Source organism: Anthonomus grandis, chromosome 11 (assembly GCF_022605725.1).
Source record: "Anthonomus grandis grandis chromosome 11, icAntGran1.3, whole genome shotgun sequence".
Lineage (NCBI taxonomy): Eukaryota > Metazoa > Arthropoda > Insecta > Coleoptera > Curculionidae > Anthonomus > Anthonomus grandis.
The window spans coordinates 21,234,630-21,259,148 of NC_065556.1; the positions used below are offsets into that span (position 1 = coordinate 21,234,630).

At 28.8% G+C, this 24,519-nt stretch overlaps 1 protein-coding gene across 2 annotated transcripts; it reads left to right on the top strand.

The window, feature by feature from the left end:
* Positions 1-2,266: 2,266 nt before the first annotated feature.
* On the top strand, positions 2,267-24,450 carry LOC126742356 (uncharacterized). Of its 2 annotated transcripts, none has more exons than XM_050448999.1 (4): positions 2,267-2,972; positions 23,312-23,464; positions 23,546-23,729; positions 23,787-24,450. In XM_050448999.1, the coding sequence occupies exons 1-4, from the start codon at positions 2,436-2,438 to the stop codon at positions 24,128-24,130; spliced, it is 1,218 nt and encodes a 405-aa protein (XP_050304956.1). In that variant the 5' UTR covers positions 2,267-2,435; the 3' UTR covers positions 24,131-24,450. The 2 variants fall into 2 exon arrangements, with proteins under 2 accessions (XP_050304956.1, XP_050304957.1); XM_050449000.1 differs by lacking the exon at positions 2,267-2,972 and adding an exon at positions 10,069-10,629.
* The last annotated feature ends 69 nt before the right edge of the window (positions 24,451-24,519 follow it).

A 24,519-nucleotide genomic window follows, 5' to 3' on the forward strand; every position in this document is an offset into this window, starting at 1 on the left:
CCTCCGGCAGAATCACAGAAGATTTGCAGTTCTTCAACATCGTCGTTTGATCCATTTTTAGCGTCTCCTTCATTATAGGTATAAAAAATAGATTGACCCGAAGAGAGGACATGTACATTAAAGGCGTACATAGATAATTGGCGTTTATAATACACATCGTTAGTGGCAATTTTAGGAATTGAAATATTTTTTGCAAAATCAATGCAGATGGCTTCCTTTTTGTTGCTTTTTTTGCACCTTTTGAACTTGCCTTTTCCTTGAATAAAACGCCTCAGCCTTTCTTTTATGCAACTCGTTCATAACGGTTAATTCTATAATTTCATCAGTATCAGTCAAACTTTTAAGCTTAATTTGAAATTCATTACACGTTGCGCATGTGTCACTTCTAGGGTATCCAAAAGCAATATTGAATTATTTATTAAAGATTATTTTGTACGTTTCATACGAGACTTTAGCATTTAGATGCTTTTCCTTAAAGAGGCTAAACATCTTTTTGATTGTAAGTTAATCTGGTAAATACGTCTTTTTTGTATCTTTTAGACTATAGTGGCTCTGACGACCCTTAAAACTTTTGATGTGGTCACATACCAAACCTTTTGTTAAGTCGTCCACCTTCCTATGAGTTGCACTATGCTTTCCACGTCTGTCCTTGAGGCTTTCCTTTATATAATTTATTTTATTTTTTGTAATCCCATGAATGGGACAAAAAGCTTTGGCACACACCGGAATATCACCATCGCGAACTCGAACTCGATACGCATAACTTGCATCATGGAAACTGGCAGTATTCTCGTTTTGACGAGGTCTTCTATGCTGGACAGGTAAGACTAATTAAACCAGCTAAATAATAATTTTGCTTATCGTGAGAGCTCAGAGCATTAAAATGTCTCAATATTTCTTCTCTTTGCGCCTCATTAAGTACCTCAAAGCACTTTAATCTTGAGCAATTACAAGGCTGTCCAGCTTCATGAGTGGATAACTTCAACATTTTAGAGACCTCTGACATCCGACCGGTTCTCTTTCTTTTTTTGAAGACATAATTTTCTTCTCAACGGATCCCTCCGAATCACTATAAGCCATAAGGATTTATTATTAATCACACAGACAAACAAGAAGTCACACTTTTGCGGTTACAATAATACTGGCACGCTTTTTTAAAAATGAATATTGCATCAGCCGGTTTGTTTACATGACATCGCTGGTTTTTTCCCTGGACGTTTGGACTAAGCTGGTTTTTATTCCGTACACTATATTTTAGATACTAATTTACGCAAGACTACGGTGGTTGTTTCCCGGTTTTAGTACTCTAAAATAAGCGTCTTCTTTCAAAGAATTCAAATCTCTACCGAGATTTTTAATAAAAAGTGACATATCGGGTTTTTTCCCTGTACCCTTCATATATTTCTAATTCTGTTGTTTAAGGCCTTTAAACAGGACATTGAGTCTGTAAGTATAAATGCTCTCTGGATACTGGATGCTGAGTTATATAGTCTAGGACATCAATAATAGCATAAGCTTCGGCAGTAAAAATAGAACTGCGTTGATTTATTCCAAGGGATCTTTTGACGTGTACGTAATATGCGCCACTTATGCATCATAACATGCGTTTACACAGATGTAGATGTATGCAATGTTCTGAAACGGCTCCGTGGTGTTGGCACAGGATCTCTTTACCTATATTATTATTATATTCCAGATTTTCTGGTAGTAGGTAGGTATTAAAATTTTTGTATTATTACTAAAAAATATTTTCACAGTCACTCGCGAAAAAAGGTAAGTTTTGATCTTTGATAATGTTAGAGTGAAGTGTTATGGCCCTAATATTTATTCCTTAAGTGTTTGATTAATAATCTATTAACTTTATTGTTGTCATGTTAATTTTTGATTCAATACAATACTAAGGTATTTAAAGGCGCTTCTTCAAAGAATAACCAAATTTCCTAGCTGTTCATTTCTCCGATGTTCAACTTTAGGCCTCATAAAAATTAATTTAGATCTTTTATTGGTAATTTTAATTAGTATGATGTTAAATGATGCAGAACAAAAAAAAATTGATCTGCAAAATTTTAAATTAAGAACCAATTAAAATTTATGAAATCCTTCTAAAATCAGCGTGATCCATAAGACCGCGACCAATTTTAACCGAATTGACGAACAATAGCGAGTAAAAACGCCGCATCTAATAACAACAAACGAATGATTAATGTTGATCCATTCATGCCTAACAAGACGTACAGGTTCGCGAATCACGGTTATAAAATTTAATAAACGAAGAACGTCACGTGACCCCCTTCTTGTCCCCACTAAACATAAACCTTATCAAGCGACAATAAAAATCATATTTAGTGCTCAAAACCATTCTGTCCGTTGGGCCTCTACACCATAGAAAATGTTTAAGTTTCACGACTAAGAGGTAGAAAATATCAATTTGCAACATGCGTGGTAGTACTGCTGGCCTCCCGGATACCTTCCAAGGCAATGGTACCACTTACTACACATTAATAACCGTGTTAGATCTACTGTTTTCCGCGTTAATCGTTTGTCCATGCGTGGTCGGTTATTGGAGAAGTGTGTGGACACTGATGGACATTTACGTGGTACCGGAAAACCAGTTGGTCAGTGCGGTGATATCGACGTGCGTGGGACTTTGCGGTCATTTATTCTTCTTGCTGTTCCAGAAAGTCTTGGAAGGGCATTTTCATCCGGATAAAAATAGAATTCTTTATTATTTAGTGAGTAGACTGTATACGGCGTGTTTTGCTTTTATTTGCGTCAATGGGTGGCGTGGACCGTGGGATTTGTTAACTGTACATACGGAAAAGGACTTTAAGAGTTTGTTTGTGACTACCTCGGTCGGATTGGTAGCTTTGATTTCTATGAGGGCCTTAAGGAATGTTTCGTCCCCGCCTTGTGTTATTGTCAATGATACTGTGAAGGGGTATTTTGAAGTTATTACTATGTTTAGGATTCCTGTAAGTATATTAACATATAAATGGTGTATATGTTTGTAAATTGCGTGTAAGAGTAATCATCTACATAGCACGTACTTGAAAACATAGAGAAAGTTTATGCAATTTTTACTTTTATTAACCTGGTAAAAGCAGGTAAAAAACCTTTATATAAGACACTATATATAATTACATTATTACTAGACTAACCAATTCCTGATGGTTTGCTAAACAAAAAAAGGCTTTATGCAATTTTCATCTCAATTTGAGAATGACCACTTTGACTTCTTGGCCTGGAAATGTTTGTTTTTGTTTTTTAATTAAAGTCACTGCTTATAATCTATACACTCAAATACATACAACGTAATATAATAAAATATATGAGGGGTATAGTTTCAAAGTTTACAATCTCCATATTTCCTAAATTGTTAGTAATAAGAAAAAAACAAATAGCGTATTTCATGGAAGGAATTAAATTAATTTTCCTTTTTTATTACTTTCATTTTTAATTTTCAAAAAGTACTCTAGAAAAACATCTTCTTTGAATAAACAATGCAAATATAGAGGGACGCATCAATTTTAATAGAGACGCACGTCATATTATATACATAATATATATATATAAATATTCTTAAAATTACTTCTGCTTAATTAATCTCCAACGAACTACCCTTATTTTGTTTTTCTGTTTAAAAAAAAAAATAATTTAAGAGCAATTTTTTCCAATGTATATAAAAAAATGGAGATGCGATTCAAAAGTTTGATTTTTGCTTTAGAAATGCTGATTTTCTATACTGTTAAAAGCATTTTGAGACACGCTGTATATGAGATTTCCTTACTTTTATATACATTTTGTATTAGAAACACAATGATTTCTAAATAATTATTAGTATAATAATGTATCAAGTTCCTGGAAGTAATTTTATCATTCGTTTATCTAAATTATATTTTCAATTGAATTAATTAAGAAACCCAAGTACCTACAAATTTTTAAGTAAATTCGTTAAGACATTATTAGGTTATGAGCAATTGTGGTTCTGTGAAAAAAAAAAGTTTTTCCCAAAAAATCCTATTTTTTCATCTTCTGTATATTTTTTGTCCAAATTTGCAAGTATTTTCGTTAAGGCATTATTAAGTTAACAGCAATTTACGATTCCTTAATAAAAAAAATTGTTCTTCTCGAAAAATTAATTTTTGCCAATCCTGTATATATTTTTTTTTGGAAAACGTTAAAATATGTGTCCAATTAAATTAATTGAAAAACCCAAGTATTAAATTTTTGAAGTATTATTTTTAAAATATTTCCAATTTATGAGTAATTTTTAGATTTTAAAAAAATAAAAGTTCTTCCCAAAAAATATATTTTTTTAATCCTCTGTACATTTTTTTGGAAAACGCTAACATTTCAGCCCAACTAAATTAGTCAAAAATCCAAGTATTTTCGTTAAGACATTTCAAAGTTATGAGCAATTTGTTCCTTAATGAAAAAAATTGTTCTTCCGAAAAAATACAATTTGTTCAATCCCCTGTACATTTTTTTCGAATATGCTAAAATATAAGTCCAATTAACTCAATTGAGGAACAAAGGAAAACAAAGTATAAGTACAGATATTTAGGCAATTTTATAATTATGAATAAAAATGAGATAGTTCTGCTAGGCAGTGGAAAAGTAGATAAAAATTAAATTTCTTTTTCAGTTTTTTTTTCCAATTCCTTAATTTTATTTCACTTCTAGGTACTTAAAAAATAGCTGTAAAAATACAAAAAGTAAACTGTCTGGAAGAAGACGGAAATATAGAAATTTTAACCAGGCACTTTAATATCAAATAAAAAGTTTTCTATGATTTTTAAAACTTCTGCATCAAAATTAAGTCTTTTTACTTTTTTTTTTAAATGCTTGCAAAAATGCCTCAATTTTGTTGAAGAAGTACTTCGAAAAGACCCAAATGAAGAGAATCGAATACCAATAAAACGTTTTTTTGTCATTTTTTCAACCTTAGTTACAACCTAAGTTACTCATATTGAAAAAAATTAAAGGATCAATTTAAGTTTCAATTTTTTTCAACAAAAATAATTTAATTTTATTTCACTTTCAGGCAAATAAATAAAAAACTGAAGAAATACTTCAACTGCCTCGAAAAAAACAAAAATTAGGAAATTTCTTCCAGGCAGTCAAACAACGTGCAAAAATTAACTTTTTCCGAAAATCGATAAGAAATAATAACATTTTTGACAACATATTTGAAAGAAAAAGTCAATATTTCCTCCAACTTGATTGTTGTCTAGCAACCGAAAATAACAGTAAGGAAATATTTATTTCTGTACTGTAAGGAAATATTATTTTTAAAACTTTCAGCACAAACAATGTTAACATTATATTTTAAAATTATTACTTATTATTTGTTATATTTACTGTTATTTGACAATTAGTACAAGTATTGAAAATTGGAAGAACTTGGAAACTAATAGCATTATTTTGTTGAATATTTTCCAAACTAATAATTTTATTTGTATGACAATAACTAAGATTTACTTTCTTCATTTTTTTCTGCTGTGAAAATTTTATTTGCCACTTCTTCCTTATTAGTAAGAGACTCTTCTATATATCCTTCAGCGACGTTTGTTGATTTCCATCCACCCCAGTCTCTTTAAACTAGTAATATCTCCACCAGAATCAACAAGCATTGTGGCAGAAGACCGACGAAAACAGTGGTCGGTATATTCTTTCGAGTTTGGCAAATTCAAATAACTGGCCACTATTTTAGGCATGTTTCTAAATTGGTGAATTCCTACTACTTGTCTACAACCTTTTTCATTTTGGTACTTAAAAAAAAAACCGAGTGGTATTCATCCGTCTTAAAGAGACATACTTGCGGTATAGATTTAAGTACATTTTGTTTACTATAAATGATCTTGATGTATTGGTTTTTGAATCCGGTATGGTAACTAAAAGTTTAGATAGTAGGTCTTGTATATCTTGTACAGTCATTTTAACCAGCTCGTCCATTCTGCAAGCTCCGGAAATTCCAAATATTACAGCTACCTACAACAATAAATAAGCATGTAAAGAATCCAAATATAATTTAAAGATTTGTAAGTTACCTTAATCATTAAATATTCCTTATCTGGAGCTTCCTGAATAAATTTGTTTATTTCTTCTTTAGTTAAAATCTTGGATTTTTTTTGGCTTATAGGCATGTGCTTGCCGTTTCAGGAATGCCCGAAGTTTTGAATATTTAGATATATCCACATCATGTCTAATTGCAAGGGTTGCCTTCAGCATTGAATAATTGGCCCATAAAGTTGAAGATTTCATCTTGGAACCAAGCTCTTAGAAGTATGCCATTACAACATTTTTCGAAAAAGAGGAATGGAAAGTAGTCCATGAAGCGGTTGTATGCATAGTTATACTTATTTCTAGATTTTACTGGTAACAATTCCAATGATGCAGCATTCACTGCCTCCGTGAGTTCTGGAGGGGTTCCAGAAATGGAACAGTCATCATCACTCATCATTTTACACGTTACTTTGGCTTTTTAAAATGTTAAAATATCAGCACTTTGGAAAGACGCCACAAATAAACTTTTCACTAGTCAAGTTTGACAATTTAAAATTATGTACTTCGTTTCCGTAGTTACGAAACAATGTTTCATGGCTTCTTTTATTTAAGGGAAAAATAATAATGTTGATTTGAAATTTTTAACATGATTAGTAATAATTTACCGTAATTTTAATTTTTTAATAAGATTCCCAATTTTCGGAAAAATAGTATGTAGACCTCGTAGGAAAAACCACATTCCCGGACTCCGTATTTCCAGTCTCGGCTTGCGCCTCGAGCTTTTCAAATTAAGCTTTTCCTACTAGGTATACAATATACTATTTTTATGAGGTTTTCTTAATTGAACGAAATTAAATAAATTTTTCATTTTATCTCAATTGCCTGCAAAAAATTCTTTAAAATTTTGTTTTCTTTTCAGGTAGTTAAAAAAATACTTAAAATAGAAATCTTTCTTCTAATCAGTTGAATACCGAGTAAAAAGTTTTTATGACTTTTTTAACTTAACTAGTTGTCTCGACTATACCAAATTAAATAAGTCTTTTGCCTAAATTTTCTTTTACTTTTAGCCAATGAAATGTATAATAAAGAAGGAAGAAGGGCGTAGTTATAAAGTGATATTTTTTTGTATAATTTAATAAACTATGCCAGAAAAACTCTATTTCCAGATGATACAAACACTATTTAGAAAATTAAACCATGATTGGTAAAAGACTGTTACATTCTCTGCGAAAAGAAGTTTGCATGGTATCTAATAAGAGGCAGCAATTTTTTATTCATTTGCCTGAAAGTAAAGTAAAATTAAATAATTTATTCCAGGCAGTTCAAATGACTTTAAGTATTTTTTGTTTCCTTTTAGATAAGTCTAAGAAGGTATTTTTTTCTGAGTGAAGAAATTCTGAGCATTTTTTCAACTTTTTATTTGAATGTGGTATTAAAAAAAATTATAGAATTTTTTTAGGCAATTGAGGAAGATTACAATTTAATTTAATTTGTTTTAATCTGAGCCATTTAGATTAAAGAAATTTTGTTCCTAAGTCTCTATAATTAGACATTTTTAAAAAATTAATTTGATTAGTTTAATTTATTTTAGTCTGACCAATTGAGAATCTTTTTTAAAGAATCACAAAAATGTAGTTTATTTTTTTAATTCGGTATTCGACGAAAGGTTTTCTTCATTTTTGTCTTCTTACAGGCAGTTGAAGTACTTTTTCTTAAATGAAAAAAAAATCCCAGATAGTTAAATGAAAATAAAAATTTAGTTTCATTTGATTCATTATGGGAAAATTAAGTTGAATAAGTCAATGAAAAGTTACTTTTTATTCGTTACTTAACTGCCTGAATATTTGGTCTAGATAAAACCGCATTATCTATTTACCAAACAGTGGAGGTATCATTTTCATCTTTTTATTTAATTGCCTGGAAATTGTTCTCAATAAAAAAGTAACTTTTTATATAATTTCTAACTGCTTGGAAGAAATATCGTTATTTTTTCAGCTGAAAATTTTAATTTTTTTTCAACTACTTTTAAATTTTTTATTTTGACATGTTTGTATTCTCACACTTAACGTCTTAATCTTAATGCCCATATTATTACTGTCATATTGATTTTAAGAATTATCTTTTTTTATCTTTTTCTTGTATTTTTCCTTTATATTTTTGAGCTCCTATTAAATTTTTAGATTTGTTTATCTTTGTATACCACAAGACTTTTTTTATTTTTTTTTATCCATATTCCATAAAAAAAATTATTTATTATGAAGTCGTTGCAAAGTAAATGTAAAAATAATATATATTTAAGAGGTTCTTAAGTTAAAAGAAAATAAGTTTTTATAATATAATATTTAATTAAAGATATATAAATTAAATTAAAAAACAAAATGTTATTAAAATTACAATTTCTAAATTTAAGAAAATTAAAAACTAATAAAAAGATAAAGAAAATGTAGGAATAGACTATTTTACAAAATTCTTTTTTTTTAATAAGGATGTTTTAAATATAATAAAATAAAGAAATCAGTGTTAAATTTTAAAATTGAATTTAATTAAAATTATTAAAAGTTAGAATTATTATATTAATAAAAAGATGCAGAAAAAAAATTAAAATATTCTGTAAATAAAAGTTAAAATTTTGTAAATACAAAAATTCTAAATTTAATTTGCATCTTCTCATATAAATACTAAGGAATGTCATTTTTTATCTTCTTCCTGGCAAAAATTTATCTTTTTGTAGGCAGTTCTTTTTAGATTTTTTGAATCGTTTTTTTAATTTTTGACGTCTTTGTATATCACACTTCTGGCCAGAAAATTTTGAAATTTATATCAAGTTTTAGAAAAAATAATTAAAATGGAAAAATTGTTGCAAGATAAATTTAAAAAAAAATCATATTTACCAAGTTCTAAGGTTTAAACAAATACATATAACACCTAAATAGAGATATATAAACTAAATTTTTAAAACAATTTGATATAGGAGTTCAAATGTCTAAATTTCAGATAAATTAAATTAAGAAATGAAAAAATCAAAAAAAAAATTGAAAAAGCTGCTTAAAAGTGTTAACTCGATTTTTTTAATATGTTTTCATTAGTTAAAATAAAAAATAGTTTATAAATAAAAAAGTGTTCAAACAATCTGTAATTAAAATGAAAAGTTAAAAATTCGTGAACAAAAAAATGCAAATTCTAATTTGGATCTATTTTTTTATTAAGAGAAATGATACGCCAGTTAATATAATTTATAATAAATAAATAAATAATATATACTTAATTTTTTAAATTACTTTATCAAGTGCTTAAAATGCTCCTTTTGTCGATATTTAAACTTTTTTTTAAAACTCCTAATTTTTTTATTTAGTATTTAAAAAAAAATTCTTTAAAATTTGAAACTTAAAAAAACTGTATAGAGGGAAAAGTCAAAAGGATATCAAAAAACTTTCAAATGTGACTACAATATTAAAAAGTATCCTATTCCCTAATGTGACTGTTTTACCAAATGTGACTTTTACTACCGAAATGTGACTTGTCAAGTATTTCACAAACAAGTGGCAAATTAGTGCAGTTTATGTGAGTACCCGTTTTATTGCCCTTTTATGTTGATGTAACTTCTAGATATTTTTAAAAAAACATGACGATATAAATGAGTAATAAGAAAACCTGATTCACCACAAACATTAAATAAAAAGAGAACAAGAAAAATTACGATATAACTGTAATGACGTATAATAAAAAAGCAAATAAATAAAAAAAAACATAAAAAAAATTCGCAAAATCAATAGAGGGTCATTCACTTTTAAGATCCTCCGCAACCTAAGCCGGTTGTATAATACTTATTTTAAAAATTGTAACCGGAAGCAATAAACGATTTATTTATTATCGTTCGATTTATCTCATATATGGCACTTGCATCATTGCAATCAATAAATTCGCATAATAATAATATTGCGGCATTTAAAAAAACTTCGATTAATTTTTAACACAATACCATGGCCATAAACTTTAAGACTGTATGTAATAAAAAATTCGGCTTTAAAATTATCAATTTAAAAAAAAATTACAGCCCACATAGTCTTGTTTTTAATATTAAAACGGTCTTGTTTGTTCAGTCATTTTATCATGTCTCAAAGTAAAATTTCAGCTCTTTTAAAACTGTTAAGTGTATTCGACGTTCTATTTTCCGCCTTAATTGTCGCACCATGTGTAATAATTTTTTGGAGAGGCATATGGGATCTTATGGCGGTCTACATCTATCCAGAAGATCTTATATTAAGCACAATAGTTTCCACTATATTTGGAATTTGTGGGAGGATGTTATCTGCCCTATGTCAAACACAGTTGGAGGACAGTTTCCATCCCAAAATGGGTAAAATTTCTTGGTATTTGGCCAGTAGGGTGTACACGATTGTTATGGGTGTTGTGGTAATAAACAGTTGGAGAGGACCATGGGAGCTGTTAACGCTGTTAACAGGAGAAGATAATTTGATGGTTCACGCTGTTTCGTTTTTTGGTGGGTTGATGCTGTTGATGATGGCGAAGTCTGTAAGAAATACCAACTCGACCCCTTGTGAGATTGTTACTGATAGTGATGTTGATAATTATTTTAAAATTGTTACCAGATTTAAAACTTATGTAAGTATTTGTGGGGATATTTTTGTGTACAAAAAAATCACTGCTAAGTTAAATATTTTACTTATAAGTCGACTGAAGAACAAAATCTATTTAAGTTCCATCCTATTTAAAAATTGGTTAGAGATTTCTAAGCTTTAAAAATCAATGGTGTAATAAATGTTTTATATTTTACAAGTATAACGAGCAAAAAAGAAATTCGAGGTATTGGCTCAAATATATTTTAATTAACTGCTGTAAAAAAATTATTTTAACTAAAATAAGCTGAAAAATAACTATTTGTAGTCAAAGAGAAAGCAATATTCCAATTACTTGTAGATTTATTAACTTCAAAAATTATTGATGTGATAAATATTTTAATATTTTCAAACACATAATGAGATAAATACATTGCCTAGATTTTTGTTTGAATCAGTATTTAAACAATTATTTTATAGAAGAAAAAACTGAAAAATCACTGCTGTGATAAATTTGTTAATTTTAAGTTGATACAAAATTAAAATTAATTTATTCAATGTAAGTTAATTGAATACATTTATTTATAAAAAGTTCGATCTGGAGTTAAAAATATATTTATATTTAAATGGTTATCAATTCATACATTTAAAAATCACTGATGTGATATATATAATATTTTATATTTCTAAGAGAAATTTTTTTTCTCGCTGCTATAAAATTCCTCTAGGTAAAATAGGCTAAAAATTATTTCTGACATAAATATTTGGTAATATATAAGCCAATAATAAAATGGTTATTATTTTATAGTAGCCAAAAGACAAAATATAAAACTTTGGTCTTCATAATTTGAGATCACCCTTGAATTAAATATTAATATATCAATGAAAAAACTAATAACATATTTAAGTTGTAAAAAAAAATCACTGCCGAGATAAATATTATAATTTTAAGGCCATACATTAATAAAATCTACTCAAAAATGTGTATTTAGAAATAAAAAATTATTTGAATTACTTGTAGATTTTTAAATTTTTAAAATCACTGTTGAGACGTGTATTTTATCACTTTTTATTTAATAGGCTACCTATAGGTCTACAATTAATGAGCTTTTAAAATCGATATCCTTTCGAATCACTGCTGTGATAAACATTTTATGATTTATGAGATGATAGCTGACTCGCTATATCCCGATAATATTAAGTCAGTATAAGGTGTTATAATTTTATTGTAAATAAAAGGTCAAAACTTAAAATTTTGCTTTTTAAAATTATAAATCAGTATTTAATAGAGAAACACTATTATGATGAAAATATTATTATTTACAAGGTGGTACGAAAAATCATTGATGTAATAAATATTTTAATTTTTTCCATTACATTTTCTCCTTTATCACTGCTATAGGAATTATTTAAAATAAACTAAGCTGAAAAATTCCTAAGGAGATAAATATTTTTGTATTCTTTAGATAGATAACGAAATAATAAACGAAATATTTGAAATAAAATAAATCGATAAATCATTGTTAACATGTGTATTTTATCACTTTCTATCCAATAGGCTGCGTTATTGTATGGGTCTACATTTAAGGAGCCTTTAAAATCACGATAAAAATAAAAGTTTTATCACAAGGCATTAAAAAAAATTGAAAATATTTTTGGCTACTTACATATAAATAATACTTTCAAATCACTGTTGTGATAAGGATTTCATGATTCATGAGATGAGAATTGACTTTTTACATTTGTTGTGTATCGTGAATTATTGATGTATTCCTGGAAGGTTTCTGTTAAACAAAAAACAAATATTAATTGAATATTTTTCATTTTAGTTAAACTGTATTTTGGGAATATACTTATAGGAATGTATAGCTTGATATGAGCTGTTACCAAAGCTTTTCCTGTATTATCCATATCGATATGTTTCTGTAATAATCAAAACTTTTCTATTGACATGGTACTCGTTTTTAACTGGAGAAGCCGTTGGTAAAATTAAATTTTTGTTACCACCAGCAGTGGTCTCAAAATCAAAAAACCTTTTAAAAAAGCAAAGTTTTCAGCTAATTTTGTCTAGAAAAATCCCGTGATGTCATTAGATTTTTGGTGCCGTTTTTTCAAAATCAAAATATTTTCCGAAAAATCAAAATTTTCTTATTAAAATGGTATTCGCTTTTTGCTTATTTTGTCTAAGAAAGTAAGTTCTAAAATTTAGTTTTGTGGTACTTACCATTAACGATTTTCCCAAAATTAATAAAAAATAAAAATTAATAATATGAAATTTAAAAATAAATCGTAAATTCTATAGATCAAATGTTTAATTTAAAATTGCTTAAAAGAAAACCGAATAAGTTAAAAATTATTAAAAAATTAAATTAAAGAAGTATTTTAGTCTATAATGTAAATATTCCCAACGAATTTGATTTAATAATTTTTTTATATCACTCAAACTGTTAATATATTGTCAATATTTGTGCATACATTTTCTATTTTGATTAGGTTTTATATACATTTAATTACATTCATGGAATATTCCACGTTTTGGCCTTCTAATGAAAGTTTTTTAATATCGCTATTAAAAGTTTAATAAAAAACAGCTTTTAATAATAATTAAATTTTTGGAATATTTTATATCTTTTTTTAAGAAAAATTTTAAAAAATGTAAATTTTTAAAGTCAAATATTAAATAATTAATTAATTAAAAACAAAATAGAAGAATAAAACCTAAATTAAAGGAGCATTTTAATCTTTAACATGAATATTTCGAATGCGTATTTTTTATATTCTAAGAATATTTGTGCGGAAAAATCTATTTTAATAAACTTCTAATGGCAAGTATATGCCGTGAATATTGTAAATATTTTAATTCTAGGATACTTATAATTATATTCCTGGAATATTCCATCTTTTGACCATTTTATGAAGGCATTTTGATATCACTTTGTGCATTTAAAGAAGAACTGGAATATTTACAAACAATATTTACCCTCCAGTTTTTATTTAAGTTAAGAAAATTGATCCAGAAAAAAGAAAAATTAAATATTACAAAATATTAAAATAAATCTCAATTCAAATTTAAGACATTTGAATTAAGCAAAAACTGAAAAATTAATAAGACAAAAATTATTTAAAAGGTTTTTAATATCTTTAATTTAAAAAAATTACAAGTTAGTTTAAAATTTGATTGCATTTATTAAAATCTCAAAAGTCAATGAAAACCTTTAAGGCTATTTCAGGAATATCGTAAAACATGATAAATTTTTGATATTTTTAATTATATTTGCGAACTGGGAATGTTGACACCCTGTATTGTATATGGAGAGTGAAAAAAAATTTTTTTAGTCGGTATATTTTACTTCTAAATATAAATAATTTTATGTTTTTAATCTTTAACATTTCAACAATTTAAGTGATAAAGTAATTCGCAGTTGTTAATGTATTTTTATGAAGACCTTAGCATGCTTTTTAATCAAACACTTAAAAAAATTACATCAAAATATATTTAAAGAAATTTTAGTAAAACAATTTAAAAAATGTTTAACCCTTTAATAGTTTTGATTTTAAAAGAGTATTTTATTTTTAAATTTTAAAAGATTACCAAACTCTACAGGTCGGATAGGGATAACCATAAACTAAAATAAAAAGTTAAGAAAAAAATTAAAGTAGGGTGAAGTGGGGTAAGTGTAATCAAAAAAATGATAGTGGCACTTTAAAATTTCATAACAAAAAAACCAAAAGAGAAATCGGGTTCATTTTTAGTAGATACAGAGCTTATTTCTTTGTTAAATCGATGTTATATTTATTTATTTTTTGTCTGCTTTTATTTTTTTTTATAAACCAAAATAAAAAAGACATGTCGGCTGATTACACTTGCCCCAGAGAATGGGGCAAGTGTACTCACGGCTCCTAACTGCCATATGCTTACTCTGCCGATGGATCTGGGGCAAGTGTACTATAGTATGAAAAATTCTGGGTTAAAAAAAAATAGTTTGATACCTATCTTAATTTATAAGGAAGTTATGAACTTTTTTCGTGCAGCAATGATAGGGAATAAAACTCAAAGATTTTCTGAAAAGTATATTACGTAGGTAAGTTGGGCAAAACAGGCTGTGACATGTTTTTTTTTTATTTATTTAACGTTATATGAGGTAAAGGATACTGGAAAAGTTAGTTCTCCTCTTCGCCCTAAAGTGGGTTCTGGTAAAACTCGCTCTATATCTGATCAGCCACTAAGTGATGGTCCTCTTGTTCAGGCCAGTGAAACACTGAACTATGCGCGTTTCGGTTTGATTTTTTTTAAAACTTAATGGTAGGTTGCGATTCTTCATCAGCATAGAAAGTATATTTTTCTTTCCTTTAAATGAGACCAAAACCCAGTTTCCAATGTTAAGGTTTTCTACCCCTTTGAGAAACAATTCGTCTTATTTTAATGCTTCTTCATCTTCCTCTAACCTTTTTGCATAAGTCTCAAAGGTGATGTCGTCGGATTCACTGTCACTTAAAATTTGCGGTTCGTCTTCATCTGAAGAGCGCTCATTAATATGTTTTGCTGTTATTTTTTTTTATTCCTTCTTTGTTTTCTTTGCTAATTCTTTCGCTTTCTTTGCTTTATCTTTCGCTATTCTTTCATCTTCTTTTTCTTGCTCAGCGTTTTTCTTTTTTTCTATGTTTTCTTTTGCTGTTATAATTTCAGCTCCCGAAGCTACCCTTTTTCTTCTTTCTTTTTCGTTAGGGCGGGTCGATTGCCTTACTGTTTCCAGCAAATGATACAGAACCGCTACTTGGTGCTGCTATTGGTATTGGTCTACTTGGCCCTGCTATTGGTTCTGGTCGCGGTTCTGATGCTAGCTGCTGCGTGATTGGTTTCTCTCTAGATGGCTCTTCATGGCTGCTTGTGCTGGATTCATTAAGAGGTTGTTCTGTGGCAGGTTGGGGATTTCTCAAACGTTCTTCATATCTTCGTAGAGCTTCTGGATCATATTTAGAGCGGTCGATGATAGATCTATTAAATGGGCATATTTCTCCTCTACGAAAGCCCGATGTCAGTAAAGCTGGATCTTTCTCTTTCCAAATTGTGCTCACAAGTACCGAAAAATCTTTCTTTGGTATTTTAACACCCACATGTTTTCTTTGGTACTCCGCTAATTTGGAATCCCACCGTGAATTAAGGCTCTTAAAGACCGCTAGGTCCATGGGTTGCAATAGGTGGCTGGAGTGTGGAGGTAATTTAAGTACAATTATATCATTTTCGACAGCCGCCTCGATAAGTTTTGGGTCTAAGTGCGTTGAATGTCCATCATACAAAAGCAGGATTGGTCTTTCAGGTACAACGTTGCGAATAAAAGTTTTTGTATGTAAAATAGCTTATAAAGATTTCGTTTTCCATCCAACCGTTTGGTGACGCAGCATAAGAAGTACCTGGAAAGGTAGATTCCTTGGTAGCCAGCCAGGTACTCCATAGATTTTTTCCCTTAAAAATAATTAATGGAGGCAGTTTATCCCCATTGGCGTTGCCACCCATGAGAACTATCGTACTCTCTCTTCCAGGCCCGGTGGTTATTCTTGAAGCAGGGGCATTTTCCGACCCACAATTTTAGTTTTACTTGGATCGAGCGTAAAACTAGTTTCGTCGATGTTATAAATCTGAGAAGGCTTATTTTGCAGGTCGTTATTTTCTAAGGTTGCTTTTAACATGTCAAAATATTGTTCAATCACAAATGGATCATTGGCTTTTTTTCTGGCATACTCCAGTCCTTGTGGTTTTTTTAAAGATAGCCTGTGCCTTTTTTTAAAGGATAAGAACCAATCCTCGTCAGGTATTCCATCTTTAAATGGCGTTTTTATATTATTTTTCGTGACATACTTTCCCACCAATTCTAAGATTTCCTTTCTGCTGAGCCCCCAACCCCACTTCTCCATGATTTTTATGGCATTCACTAATTTTTCTTCATCAGCTGCAGGTATTGCGGTGGGTCTTCCTTTGGACGTACTTTTTGATCCTCGGGTTCCTCGTAGGTGTTTTTGAAGAGTGGAAAATGGGATTTGATACCTCTGGGCAGCACCACGAATACTGATACGATTTTCTTGGATGTTTCTGATCGCATCTTTTAAAAGTTCAGCACTGTAAGGAGGGTCTTGTTTCTTTTTTTTATACACTCTCACCATTTTGAAGGAACTCACTAGAAACTGTATAAACTAGTCTTAGATCAGTCCTATTTTAAAGATTTCCACACTGTCTTTACAATTAATTAAAGTCTTTGGTAAGTATTTACACTATTTTTTCGATATTAGTCCTAGCATGTAACAGTAGAGAAAATGATAGGTTATAGCCTAAAAACTCATGAAGGAGGAGGCTGGGGCAAATGTAGTCAGTGATTACATTTACCCCAGTCTCAGTAATTACACTTACCCCATATGCGTAAATCGAAAATTACCTAAGGGAGCAAAATATTACAACTAAATACTAATATTGGCAGTAGTAATAGGGAATTAAAATTCCTAGAAGGCACTCACAAAATTATTATAAATGTCAAAGTACAAAAAAGAAAAAGGGAAATCTTTGAAACTGGAACTAAGAGGTTAATAAAAAGTAATTTGGGTATAAAAAGGGCCATATTTTCGAATTTCGAAGAAAATATGTTCCAAAACGTTATAAAAAAAATCATAGGGCTTGATTACATTTGCCCCATGATTACATTTACCCCACTTCACCCTAATTAAAGGAATAGTTTTATTTTTAAAGAAAATATTCTAAATTAAACTGTTTAGATTATGGAAATATTTGTACAGACATTTTCTGTCTTGATTAGGTTTTAATGGCAAAAATATGCCAGAAATATTGTAGATAAAAAGATTTAGATTAAAAAGATAAAGGTTTAATAATTAATTGCTTAAGCAACTTCAACTGATTAATTAAACTACTAAAATGTACTTCTCACTGGTCAGATAAAGATTTTAAAGATTTAAAGATGATCAGATAAGACTTTTTGTGATAAAAAGCATAAAGTTGAGACAAGAATCGCATTATAATAAAAAACAAGAGACTTAATTAGATTTAAACAGGGAAAATTGACCTTAAACTCGAACAGATTTGACAAAATCGCCATTAAAAAAAATCAAAGAACTGAAAATATTATTCATATCCATCATGATGACTCGGGATTGACCCAATAAAGTATAGCGAAACGCCGAGTTAAATAAGTTATTGCGAAATTAAATTCAATAGTGACAGTAATGGTTTTATGCTGAACTAACCGCATATGGGAAGGAAGCAACAAACGAGTTTATAATTCGACAGAGCAGATTTAACTTGATTCAATTATAGTAATAATATTTAATTATTTTTTTTTATTATGTTATGGTTTATTGATGTATTCATGCGATTATTATTGTTGTGGTATATTGTATGTGTGTGTTTCCTGTATGTAAACGTGACTATATTTTAAAATTATTTAAAAAAATTGCTTAAAGAGGAAAAAAGAGCGAGAATCAACAGAAAAGAGGTGCAAAAGGAGAAGGAAAACAAAACTTATTATTAAACTTTGGAAAATAAATAATTAAAATTTTGTCTTCAAAGTCTTCAAATTTTATAAACTTCAACCTTATGATTTTGGAAATTTTGGACACGCAATAATTAAATTTTGCTTTTAAATAATATGAATAATGAAATTAAAGGATTTTGAAAATTCTAAAATATGAATTGTCATAACTTTAATTTTGAGTAAGGAATTTGGAATTTTTCCGTTTTTTCTAAGCAAAATTATATAAATTTATATTTATCTTTATTTTTTTAATCAATTTCCTCATTTTTAAAACGTAAATTACTAATATATTTGCAAATATAAAATAAATATATAAAGTTTCTAAACAAAAATTAATAAATAAAGTATAAAAAAATATTAATCAGAAAAAAAATAAATAAAAATAAAAATATTTTTAATTATCCTAATAAGTTTAAAATTAACGAATTTTAGGAGTTCATATACTTCCTTGCACAATTAGTCCATAGACAAGAGCAAAATGCCTAAACTTCAATTTTGAGTAAAATATATTCAAACCATATTTTTCTTCTAAAAAATTCAAACACAAAAAATTAGAATTAAATTATATATTCCGCCATTTTGAATTCGTATGCAAAATAGCGCTCTTCCGCCTACTTTTCACATTTCCATCAAATATAAGTACCTTGAAGCTTTTCAACCAATAATTTAAACATTTTTTCGTTATTACTACCGGAAACCCACAATTGTTTTATCGTTACGTGGTTTGATTAAGATAATGGGCCATTTCGACTGTAAAACCATATAATAACTACATAAACTGGACAATTTCGCAAGCATGTGACCTTAACAATGATTTTTTTAATTTTCCCCGAGAAACAATTGTCTGATTAAATAATATTGCAATGCGGAATTTGTATTGTCCCCGGGATACTTAAGATAATAACCGAAATTAATATAATTTATGTTTAGTAGGGAAAATTAGCCAATTTCGAGAACAATCAAGTTATATCGTCGACATATGGCAACACCGCTTTACACGCCTTAAATCGGGCGGCACGTGGCTGATCGCCTTCGCGGTATTGCCATATTCAAGCAAAATTACCTAAACATGATCTACATTTTGCAATTTAAATATCTATACTTCAGATTCAACACAAAAGGATTTACTCCATCAACTTTCTAATCCTGATGCTATTTTTAAGCATTTATAAGGAAACTAGGAAAAGATGAAAACTTGTCATCACTACTGAAATTAATCATTTCTCGACATAAAACGAATAGGAATAAAAACATTTTAGTGATCAAACCTTTTATTTTAAAAAATCGCTTCTGTGATAAATATTTTATTATTCCTAGCATATAAGGAAAACTTTTTTCTTCATCAAATATTTTTAATTGCTGTTAAAAAAATATATTTTAGTATAAATTAAAGTCTCTTAAAGGCTTTTTAATTGAAACTGAGTTACTTTAGTCAGCTTAAAGCCACAAGGAATTAAGCTCGAAGTAAGCTTTTGAGTAGAAATTTTATTTCCTGAAGAGCCTCTTTATTTATCAAAAGCGGCTGTATACTAAAACCAGCACTGGATATAGAGCTTTGAATTAAACTCTAGTGGTTTCTGATATTTTTGTAAATCTGATAACTCATGCAAAATCTGGACTTCCTGGAAAGTGTCTTATCATTATTATGTACTCCAAAGTCAGTTTCAGATTTATTTGGAGATATAGTGGCTCACCAAAATGTTTTAGATAATTTTATTTATTTCTTCAAAAAAGTCTCTAAATAAATTACTTTATAGCAGTTTGGTTTGCCATCATGCTCTACCATTTTTCTATGAAAAAGTTGCAGTTGCTAAATGTTTCTGATGTATTAACTCATCAAAATGCCTGGAATTATTATTTTATTCCATTCAAGATATTTAAGTATCAATAATATTATTTACTATAACTGGCTATTTCCTTTTTAAACAAATACAATTTCTTATTTATTCCAGGCAGTTTAAACCTATAAGTAAACCCCTATATATTTTTTGTTGTTATTCTTTCTTGGAGGTGAAGTTTATCCAAACTTGCTGATACATAAATAAATTTGCCTTTCCTTTCTTTGCTTGAATGATACTCAAAATAATATTCCAGGAATTAATATTATAGTGTACCCATAGTAATTCACATTTCTGGAATGAAATTCCAAAAAAAAGGTAAAATATTATTTAAAAGTTTATTTCAGGGAGTTTCAGTAAATCGGATTCCTGGAATAATACTACTAAGTTATCAAAGAATATTAAATTTCAAAGATAGAGTCCTAGAATTCCTCATTACTTTAAATGAACTAGAAAAAGATGCAGAATACTTAAAAGACACACATAGTAAATCACACTCGGCGGAATTTTTTATGCTAAATTCGAAAGGTTATTCCAGGGATTTCCAGTAAAATAGATTCCTGGAATAAAAGCATTAAGTTAATAACAAATATTAAATTCCAAAGAGGCAGTCCTGGAATTTCTTGTTAATTTAAATGAACTAGATAAAGATACAGAATACTTTAAAAAGTAGGCACACATAGTAAATTGGACACCTGGAATAGAATATCAATTTAAGTAGGATGGTTAATATTAAAAGAATTGTGGAATTTTATATGCTAATTTGAAAAGATTATTTTAGAAACTTTCAGAAAATTAAATTACTGAAATAAAACTACCAAGTTATCATAGAATATTAAAATCCAAAAACAGAGTCCTGGAATTCCTCATTACTTTAAATGAACTAGATAAATATTTAGAATACTTAAAATATGCATAGGCACACATAGTGAATCGGAAATCTGGAATAGATTGTCAATTTACGTAAGATGGTCAAATTCCGAATAATGGTGGAATTTTTTATACTAAATTGAAAAGAGTTTTTCCAGAAATTCCCAGTATATCAAATTACTGGAATAAAACTACCGAGTTATCAAAAAATGTTAAAGTCCAAAAACAGAGTCCTGGAATTCCGCATTACTACTTTAAATAAACTAGATTAACTAAATTGTTTCAGAATACTTAAAATATGCATAGACACACATAGTAAATCGGAATCCTGGAATAGAATGTCAATTTACGTAAGATGGTTAAATTGCAAATAATCGTGGAATTTTTTTTTGAATTATTTTAAATTAAAAAGAATATTAGAGGTATTCCCAGTAAACCAGATTCCTGGAATAAATCCATTAAGTTGTCAAAGAATATTAAATTCTAAATATAGACGTAGATGCAGAATATTTAGAATTTTATTCCAAGTACACACGGAAAATCAGACTCCTAGATTAGAAGTTCCTCAGGAGTCTTGTATTTCTTTTCCAAGCTAATGAAGTTTTATAGTTTTTTTTCACTCACTTTAAGCCTCTATTAAGCTATTTTTATGTAATTTATTCCAGTCAGTTTAAATCTTGCAGGATTTTTTCCAGTCAATTGAGTCTCCATTTAAACCATTTGAATTTAATTTTTCTAGTTTTTTTTATTTATTTCAGGCAGTTGCGGACTGGCAAAACTCGTTCAAAAATGTTAGAAGAATAAATTTAATTTATTCCAAGCATTTAAAAATTGAAGTAGTTTACTTTATTATTGCCTTTGAGAATTTTTTTATTTATTGCAGGCAGTTGAATTATTGTAAGACTTATTGGTAATTTATTTCAGACAGTTTAGATCTTTTGAGATTTTTTTCAAATTAAAGTTAAATTAAAGTGGTTTGATAGAAAATTATTTTTTTAAATTTCCTTTTAATTAAATTTCCTATTAAAGCACTTTAATTTAATCTAATTATTCACGAATGCTTTATTTATGCCAGGCAGTTGAGCGCTAGCAAGAATCAGAAATTTAGAAATGTTAAAAGAACCAATTTCATTTTTTCCAGACATCTAAAACTTCAAGTCGTTTACTTTTTTATTGCCTTTAAGCCGTTTTTAATTTATTCTAAATTGAATGTTATTTCTCAATTTTGCACGCTACTAAATGACTTATTTTAATTTAAATGGTAAAAAAATTTTCAAGCAGTTGAATCGTAGAAAAAGTTAATTAGAGATGTTGGAAGAACACATTTAAATTTTACTAGTTTAATGAAACCTGAAGTTGTTCAATTTATTATGGAATCTGTTTTACTTAACCCAGAAAATTGAGAATCGTTTGTAACTTTCAGGCAGTTAAAACAGTAATTTTTAATTTATTACAGGTAGTTTAAATCTTGTGGAAATAATTTTTAATTTTTTTCAAGCACTTCAGGTACTTTACTTTTATTTTCCGCCTTTTTTTCCAAGCAATTCAATGATTTTAGTTTAATTTTTGTTGGAATTTTTTAATTTATTTCAGGCAGTTGGAAGAATCATTTTAAATTTTTTTCTAGTTTTAACTTAATGCTATTTGCTGTTTTTTTTCTCAGGCAATATGACTATAACTAAGTTTTTTTGGATTTTTTAAAGATTTTCCAGGCAATTGAAGGTTGAAAAAAATCATTTGGTCTTTCATACTATTTAAGAGCAAGTTGGAGCTACTCAAATTTCTGGAATCAAATTCAATGTACTGTTATAGGAAATTTGCAAATCCAGAAATGTTTAGTCTATTAACCAATTAATAAGCCTGGAATATTTTTCTTTATTTTTTTGACGTTTATAGATAAGGTTTTAGGTCGTCGAACCTTAAATCAACAATACAGTACTTGCGCTGCTTGATTACTCAAAGGCCTTTGATACAATCAATCATGGACTTTTGGGTTTCTGGAAGAGTCAGCTTCTTTGATTTGGTCACATTTATCTGAAATATACTCAAAAATAAACCGAGATAAACTGGTATACCACAGGCGTCTATGTTGGGGCCATTGCTCTTTTTATTTTAGACTTCCGACATTTTAACGTCCTTTAAAAAATGCCATGTCATGGCTTATGCTAATCACACTTAACTGTATGTACATATCTTTTAAACCTGATTTACTCGCTAAGGCCTTTGACTTTTTAAATAACAAGCTTAAACTATTAGGCGAGTTATCTCATGATTATAACTTAGACTAAAATTTAAAAAATCTAACTAATCGCTTTTGGAAATAAAAATGGAATTGAGCAGGTAAAATTAAACATGAACAAATCTACGTTCATAACTACGATTTAAGGAGCATATAGAGCATTTTCTAGATTAAAAATCCTTTTTACAAATAGGCAATTTTTAAATTAGGGAACATGTGAACAGATTCCGTTGACTTTCTTTATAGGTTTCAGGTCGAGTGTCATTCTTCATACTAGACTGTATTTTCTCGGTGGTCATTGTGGGAACACTGGTCGTCTTCATATGGCGAGGTCTCTGGATCATGGTGGACATTTTTCTATTTCCCGACGATCCGGAAGCTTCCGCACATGGGAGTTTGGTGAGTAAGTATTAAATAACCGCTTTAAAACTTAACCATTTTTAAACTAACGAAAAGTGACAATTTCGTGTTATTTTATAGATTTTGGGATACTCCATCATAGCAGTGCTCTTTATCATGCAGCCCATAGTAAGAAATGTTTGTAATAAACTTTCGGGAGCTGCACGATTGCTATTTGCTGACTTGTTCATAATCGTTTGCTTGGTTGGTACCATTAACGTCTGGAGAGGTATCTGGATGTGCCTGGACATATACTTTTTGCCAGGTTAATATAAAAAAAAACAAGTACAAGTGCTTTAAGATAATCATGTTTTTATTGCAGACAATAAGGTTCTCAGCTGTTGGATCACACTTACAGTTTCCCTAGTTCTTTTGATCCTACTGGGGTGCTCCAACTCGCTATTGGTACGTGGAGTCTACATAGATGCAGAAGAACCGGATGGAAAATGCGTGGTACTGCCCTGCTACTACCTAAGGATCATTTTCCAGGCGGAAAAACTGAAGAAAATCAACAAAAAGATGCAGATGTACGAGAAACCGGAAAAACTGGACAATATTGAGAACAACCATATTGTCACCATTAGTGGGATCGTGGATGAGGACGACTGCGGGGGGATCGATAATAGGGCGAATTCGGACATTTTGAAAGGGCTAGATGTACCTTAGCGATTTTGACAATTTGTGGATTTTTTGTTAATTTAGAGGAATAACTTTTTTTCGTGCTGTTAAGGGTTAAACCTTTGGGTTCACATGGTTTTATGTATATAAAAAGAGTGTAGACTATAAACTTGCGCGTTTTTGAGTAATGCATACATTTTTTCAAAAAACACATATTTATTTATGCATAATTTTAAGTCAACAAGCAATAAAAGGCCTTAAAATCATAATTTATTGTAACAATTTTAAAATATTTATTACCATTTTTAATTAAATTGTTATTACTACTTACAAGCAGGTAATTAAATAAAAATAAAATGTTACCTAAATATTCATATTTTTATTTTTAATAGCGCTTCGATCTATACTAGACCGTCTTTAAAGGTTATTGGCATTTC